The 7,500-nt window shown below is 44.0% G+C and overlaps 1 protein-coding gene across 1 annotated transcript in view; it reads right to left on the bottom strand.

Moving 5' to 3' along the window:
* LOC138953902 (leucine-rich repeat-containing protein 74A-like) overlaps nucleotides 1-7,500 on the bottom strand; it is an 18,278-nt gene that overhangs the window by 6,884 nt on the left and 3,894 nt on the right. The window contains exons 3-4 of the mRNA XM_070325882.1: nucleotides 6,647-6,888; nucleotides 2,337-2,521 (exon numbers count right to left, since the gene is read on the bottom strand). Coding sequence (XP_070181983.1) covers nucleotides 2,337-2,521; nucleotides 6,647-6,888 — 427 coding nt within the window. The remainder of the gene's footprint in view (nucleotides 1-2,336; nucleotides 2,522-6,646; nucleotides 6,889-7,500) is intronic.

Below are 7,500 nucleotides of genomic sequence, written 5' to 3' on the forward strand. Positions count from 1 at the left end.
GGTGAAAGGTTGTTTTTCTGTTGTTGGTTTTTTCTGTGTGTGTGTGTGTGTGGTGTTTTTTTTAAAGGGTTTCCTCAAGTCACTATTAGTAAAACATCGTTTTAGGGGTGGGTGGGTGGGGGGGGGGGTGGTAGCTCAGTTGATAGAGCATTGGACTTGTGATCATTGCGATCTTTGGGCCATGGGTTCGAATCCAGGCTGGGAGAGGCACGGGTCAACTTTCTGGGCAGACTCAGAGACGGTATCCATGTCCCTCCCCCGTGTAACAACAGAGGCCAGAAAAAGACCTGGGTCATTCTGGCCTAAGTGCAGATGGCTAATTATACACCTAAATACGCGCACACCTGGGTAGCGCTTGTTGCTGCTCGCTTTCCACTGAGAGAAATCGACCTCAGAATATCCCACCAATGAAATAATTAAGTAGAAGTGCAATGCCAAGGCACTGCATTCCCCCAGCGAAGGACAAATCCGCGCGCTCTCTCTCTCTCTCTCTCTCTCTCTCTCTCTCTCTCTCTCTCTCTCTCTCTCTCTCTCTCTCTCTCTCTCTCTCTCTCTCTCTCTCTCTCTCTCTCTCTCTCTCACACACACACACACACACACTCACACACATACACACACCCTAAGTCACACACGCACGCACATACACACACACACACGCACACACACACACACACACACACACAAATAATGAAATATACACACAAACTCACGCACACGCTCAACAGATGTGGCCTCATGACTTTGAAAAAATAAAAAGTAAAATCTCACTCCACTGCGCTGTTCTATTTTTAGACGATGACGTCTGCAAAACTCATATCAAGGTGGCTGAGTGATCAGGACACATGCTTTCCACTATCGATCAAGGTTAATTGCACAAAGCTCAGCGATTGAAACCTTTATATACGATCTGCTGTTAGGTGTGTTGTTTTTGAAATTTGTCTTTGGCACGGTGTTCTGGTGTGCAAGCGCGTGAGTTTATGCATCTGTCTGTCTGTGACTACGTGTGTGTTTGTATACATGTGTGCATGATAAAAAAATAATCCGAAGACCTCCAAATAATTATACTTTTTGAGTTTGTGTGACTGTTCCCGTAGCTTGATGTTCACGGTTTACGAATTAAGGAACAACCAAAAAGGCGTTCTCTCTGTGTCATAACGGACAGATAACGGTTCGCTGTTTAGTAGGCCGTTATGACCTCGAGACAATGCTCTTACAGACTCTTAAAAACTCGGCGATGTCCATCCCCACAGCTCTATTTCGTAGCATTCCAACTGTCTGATTCGTCACAGCAAATGCCAGATTGTGTCTCGCCGCTATCAAGACGACGATGAGAAAAACCCAGTGTTGCCTCCATCTGACGTCATATTTTTTGGAATTATATGACGTCATGTCTGCATTCTTCTGTCTTTTTGATTCTTTGTCTTCTTTACTTCTTTCTAAAACAGCACAGCTGTGTTCAAAACACGTGAACAGTTCTTTTCTGCAACTGCTACTGAGCAAGTTGTTCGCATCATCCGTGAAGGCTATACGCATCCTATCGGAGAACGAGAAACAAAATTATAGAAAAAGTCCTTTAAAAAAGTTGCACGAAAGACACCAGGGACTGTATTTTTCACCTCTTTTCAAACGATCATAACTTTTGAGCCCGTGAAAGAATGTTTCTTAAACTTGGCACACATGTAAGGGTACCATTCTTTGCAAAGTATACTAAGTTGAGTGCATGTCACATTTGTTTCTTGGACGTTACAAACGTTTACAAATTTTTAACGGAAAACCGTTACAACGTCCATTCTCGGGTTCTGTTTGCTCTAAATACTGGAACATATACTGATGAGGGTCTTTGTCATCGTTCTGTGAAATTTGGAGAGGCTTTGTAGTTTTAGATTTATTGCATATCAACTGCGGCTACCCGCAAAAACACCATAAAAACCCAGGATTTTTTGCCGTTTTTCAGGATTGTGGTCGCTCTCTTTTACACGCTGGATCAGCCTGACTGCGCGGCGGATTTGAACGAAATTTGTATGACTTGTTAGGTAGGACACCAAATACACTTTTTGGTGTAAAACATGTAAAATATCATTCAGTTTAAGTTACCGTTGTGACGGTTGAAAGTGAATCATGCCGTCAAAAAACGCCATTTTTGAGGGTAGGCGTGGTCACGGACCTCTGACGTCATACCCAAATATTGCTCAGATTCCAGAAACACATTTTTGAGCAGAAGAAAGACTGATCTTCAAATACACGTATATTTCTGACCAAAAAACTGCTGTTTAACATCTGAGCTATACGACTAAACAAATATCCTTAACTTTTTGTGCTCAGTGTATGATACTTACCCGAAATGCTTCGACCAGGACTTCCATGTGCTTAGGCCCCAGGCCGTAGTGCTTTAGGTTGACGTAGCTCTCTGTGGCCTGGCGGAGGAACGGGGAGCATGGAGGGATGTCACGTTTTGTGCATGCCTTCAAATACCGCAGCCTCCCGGTAGCGTCGTAGTTAAGCGGCAGAGGCGAAGGAAAACCTATAGGGAAAGGAAAACAACAGCAAACAAGTCTGTGTCAAGGAGGTTTGGTAGCTCAGTGCGTGTAGCACTGGACTTGTATTCCTAAAGGAAAACAACAGCAAACAAGTCTGTGTCAAGGAGGTTTGGTAGCTCAGTGGGTATAGCACTGGACTTGTATTCCTAAAGGAAAACAACAGCAAACAAGTCTGTGTCAAGGAGGTTTGGTAGCTCAGTGCGTGTAGCACTGGACTTGTATTCCTAAAGGAAAACAACAGCAAACAAGTCTGTGTCAAGGAGGTTTGGTAGCTCAGTGCGTGTAGCACTGGACTTGTATTCCTAAAGGAAAACAACAGCAAACAAGTCTGTGTCAAGGAGGTTTGGTAGCTCAGTGCGTGTAGCACTGGACTTGTATTCCTAAAGGAAAACAACAGCAAACAAGTCTGTGTCAAGGAGGTTTGGTAGCTCAGTGCGTGTAGCACTGGACTTGTATTCCTAAAGGAAAACAACAGCAAACAAGTCTGTGTCAAGGAGGTTTGGTAGCTCAGTGGGTATAGCACTGGACTTGTATTCCTAAAGGAAAACAACAGCAAACAAGTCTGTGTCAAGGAGGTTTGGTAGCTCAGTGCGTGTAGCACTGGACTTGTATTCCTAAAGGAAAACAACAGCAAACAAGTCTGTGTCAAGGAGGTTTGGTAGCTCAGTGGGTATAGCACTGGACTTGTATTCCTAAAGGAAAACAACAGCAAACAAGTCTGTGTCAAGGAGGTTTGGTAGCTCAGTGGGTATAGCACTGGACTTGTATTCCTAAAGGAAAACAACAGCAAACAAGTCTGTGTCAAGGAGGTTTGGTAGCTCAGTGCGTGTAGCACTGGACTTGTATTCCTAAAGGAAAACAACAGCAAACAAGTCTGTGTCAAGGAGGTTTGGTAGCTCAGTGCGTGTAGCACTGGACTTGTATTCCTAAAGGAAAACAACAGCAAACAAGTCTGTGTCAAGGAGGTTGGGTAGCTCAGTGGGTATAGCACTGGACTTGTATTCCTAAAGGAAAACAACAGCAAACAAGTCTGTGTCAAGGAGGTTTGGTAGCTCAGTGCGTGTAGCACTGGACTTGTATTCCTAAAGGAAAACAACAGCAAACAAGTCTGTGTCAAGGAGGTTTGGTAGCTCAGTGCGTGTAGCACTGGACTTGTATTCCTAAAGGAAAACAACAGCAAACAAGTCTGTGTCAAGGAGGTTTGGTAGCTCAGTGGGTATAGCACTGGACTTGTATTCCTAAAGGAAAACAACAGCAAACAAGTCTGTGTCAAGGAGGTTTGGTAGCTCAGTGCGTGTAGCACTGGACTTGTATTCCTAAAGGAAAACAACAGCAAACAAGTCTGTGTCAAGGAGGTTTGGTAGCTCAGTGGGTATAGCACTGGACTTGTATTCCTAAAGGTAAACAACAGCAAACAAGTCTGTGTCAAGGAGGTTTGGTAGCTCAGTGCGTGTAGCACTGGACTTGTATTCCTAAAGGAAAACAACAGCAAACAAGTCTGTGTCAAGGAGGTTTGGTAGCTCAGTGCGTGTAGCACTGGACTTGTATTCCTAAAGGTAAACAACAGCAAACAAGTCTGTGTCAAGGAGGTTTGGTAGCTCAGTGCGTGTAGCACTGGACTTGTATTCCTAAAGGTAAACAACAGCAAACAAGTCTGTGTCAAGGAGGTTTGGTAGCTCAGTGGGTATAGCACTGGACTTGTATTCCTAAAGGAAAACAACAGCAAACAAGTCTGTGTCAAGGAGGTTTGGTAGCTCAGTGCGTGTAACACTGGACTTGTATTCCTAAAGGTAAACAACAGCAAACAAGTCTGTGTCAAGGAGGTTTGGTAGCTCAGTGGGTATAGCACTGGACTTGTATTCCTAAAGGTAAACAACAGCAAACAAGTCTGTGTCAAGGAGGTTTGGTAGCTCAGTGCGTGTAGCACTGGACTTGTATTCCTAAAGGAAAACAACAGCAAACAAGTCTGTGTCAAGGAGGTTTGGTAGCTCAGTGGGTATAGCACTGGACTTGTATTCCTAAAGGAAAACAACAGCAAACAAGTCTGTGTCAAGGAGGTTTGGTAGCTCAGTGCGTGTAGCACTGGACTTGTAATCCTAAAGGAAAACAACAGCAAACAATTCTGTGTCAAGGTTTGGTAGCTCAGTGGGTAGAGCACTGAGCCTGTGATCATTGGGCCTCAGGTTCGAATCCATCAAAGGGACACAATTTTCACAAGTGCTGATCAATGAAAAGATACAAACAGCGGAGGTGAAGCGAAACCTGCAGAAAAAGAAAAACAACAGCAGACAATTATGTGCCAAGGAGGTTTGGTAGCTTTGAGGGTAGAGCACTGGACTTGTGGTCCTCAGGCCAAAGGTTCGAATCCATCAAAGGAACACAACATTCACAAGTGCTGATCAATGAAAAGATACAAGCGATATGAGTGAGCAAAAACAAATCAAACTTTGTTCCAATTTGCATACTAGACCATCAGACACAAACTTTTTCTTTAAGTTACTAACCTACTTACCATAACTTTTTTGCTTTTTTTCCGTGATTCACTGTTATTAATAATATTACGCATGGTTATCAAGGCCTGACACGTGTTTCTTTCAGGCGAGATATTCTTTCGGCTAGCCGCTCGCGAAGCTAGGAGGCGAGAGTGTCTATGACACAGTTTAATGGCTAGCTACGCAAGAATTAAACACCATTGGTTGATACCGAAAAGGTCGTCTGCACTGGTCGGTAAAAAACCATGGACAGTCAATCGGATGGGCAGCTGCGTGGCCGCCATGTTTTCTCCCCAAGCGAGCAAGCCCAAAGCTACCTAGCGTTCGAGGCGAGAATCCTAGCGTCACTCGCGGCGAGATGTGCCCAAGAAACGGTACTTCCTCGCCCCACTCGCCAATCTCGCCTATTCTCGCCTGTAAGAAACAGGGGACGGGTTCAAACACCTTGCTCTCCAGTATTTACAGTGGTAATCACAGCGTGAGTTGTTTCTAATTCTTCTTATCTCACGTTGCAAAGTACAGGGAATCTCAAGAAGAAAGTTCAATATAAAACAGGTTTCACTGTACAATGGAACCAATTTTCAGAACCCTTTTTAAGATCCACTTTTTTACTCACGCTTTTGCAGCTCGGTTCAGTACGAAAACTTTAGTTCTACAAACAGGCTTCACTGTGAACAGTTTATATACACAGGTTTTACTTGTAAACAGGTTTTCTAGCCAGGTTCCACGGTTCTAAATTATAGGGAATATCAAAATGAAAGTTCAATATCAAACAGGTTTCACTGTACATTGGGACTTATTTTAAGAACCCTTTTTAAGATCCAAGTTTCTACTCACGCTTTTCCAGCTCGGCTTCATACAACTCACCTTTTTTGTCCGAGGTGCCTTTGTCCAGAGGGAGTACCAAACATAAATTCTACAAACAGGTTTTATTGTTAACAGATTATATACACAGGTTATACTGTAAACAGATTTTTTTTAGCCAGGTTCAACGGTTCTAAAGCACAGGAAATTTCAAAATGAAAGTTCAATATAAGCCCCCATCGCCAACAGGTTTCACTGTACATTGGAACTTATTTTAAGAACCCTTTTTAAGATCCACGTTTTCTACTCACGCTTTTCCAGCTCGGCTTCATACAACTCACCTTTTTTTGTCCGAGGTGCCTTTGTCAAGAGGGAGTACCAACAAGTAAATTCTACAAACAGGTTTTATTGTTAACAGTTTATATACACAGGTTTTACTGTAAACAGATTCTCTAGCCAGGTTCCACGGTTCTAAATCTCAAAAGGAAAGCTAAACAACGAAGTGACTGTGGTAAGATGAACAAAGTTAAAAAAAACAAAGGAATACTGTACTCACCAATACAAGAACGAGACAAGACGGTACGAATTTTCGCTTATGGAAGCTTCATCAGGAAAAACAAGAACACAAAAGACAACAAAAAGCAGACGCAACACGGAACGAACAAGGTTTGAAAGAAAATGGAGGGGAAACACGCAAAAAAGGGAAGGAACTCTAGGAACGGAAATGAAAAGGAAAGTGCAATATAAAACAGGTTTTACTGTACCGTGGAACCCATTTTAAGAACCCTTTTTAAGATCCATGTTTCTACTCACGCCTTTCCAGCTCGGTTTCATACTCTTCGCTGTCCGTGGAATCTTTGTCCATGGGGTCAACCGGCGACTTGTAATCGCCGTATAGGTCATTCACGTCGATTGAGTGGCGGGGGACCTTGCTCACTGGACCGCGGCGACAGGACACGCCGAAGTGGTGATCACGCCCCAGTTGACCAGGCTTGTGTTGCAGGCAATCCCCGTCTTCTGGATTGGCGCGGACAAATATCGGTCGCCCTTTGTGACTGTGTTTCAAAAAAAAAAGATGATGGTCATCCTGTGAGAACAGTGGACCTCCTCCCGACGTGAGAGAAATTCAAGTTTTACGCCCTCACAACAAAGCCATTAGGGGCATGTTCCCGGGTTTTAACCGACTTTAGATGAGATACACACGTGTATGCGTGTTTAGGTGGTATCAGCCATCTGCACTTATGGCAGAAATACCGAGGTCTTTTACGTGCCACTGTGGTGACACGGGGGTGGGAGATGTATACCATCTCTGGGTCTGCACATAAAGTTGACCCATGTCCGTCCTGGCCCGGATTCGAACCTGCGACCTTACGATCACAAGTCCTGTGCTCTACCACCTGAGGCCCGGGTAGCTCCTCCCGACGTTCCCCCTCCCCCTCCCCATATCCCCCATCCCCCCCCCCCTCCTCTCCCTATGAAGCACCAAATTTCTCAGTTAAGCCGTCCAAAAATCTGAGAAATGTGGTGCTTCATAGGGAGAGGTTTTAAATTGGCAAAAACATCCAAGGCGATATCACCAGAACATCTGGAGAAGCAATGTCTCATAACGGGGATCTTAAATTGTTTGTTCCACTGTATAAACTTACAATACCACTTTAAAATCGTGG

This window comes from Littorina saxatilis, linkage group LG17, assembly GCF_037325665.1.
Source record: "Littorina saxatilis isolate snail1 linkage group LG17, US_GU_Lsax_2.0, whole genome shotgun sequence".
Lineage (NCBI taxonomy): Eukaryota > Metazoa > Mollusca > Gastropoda > Littorinimorpha > Littorinidae > Littorina > Littorina saxatilis.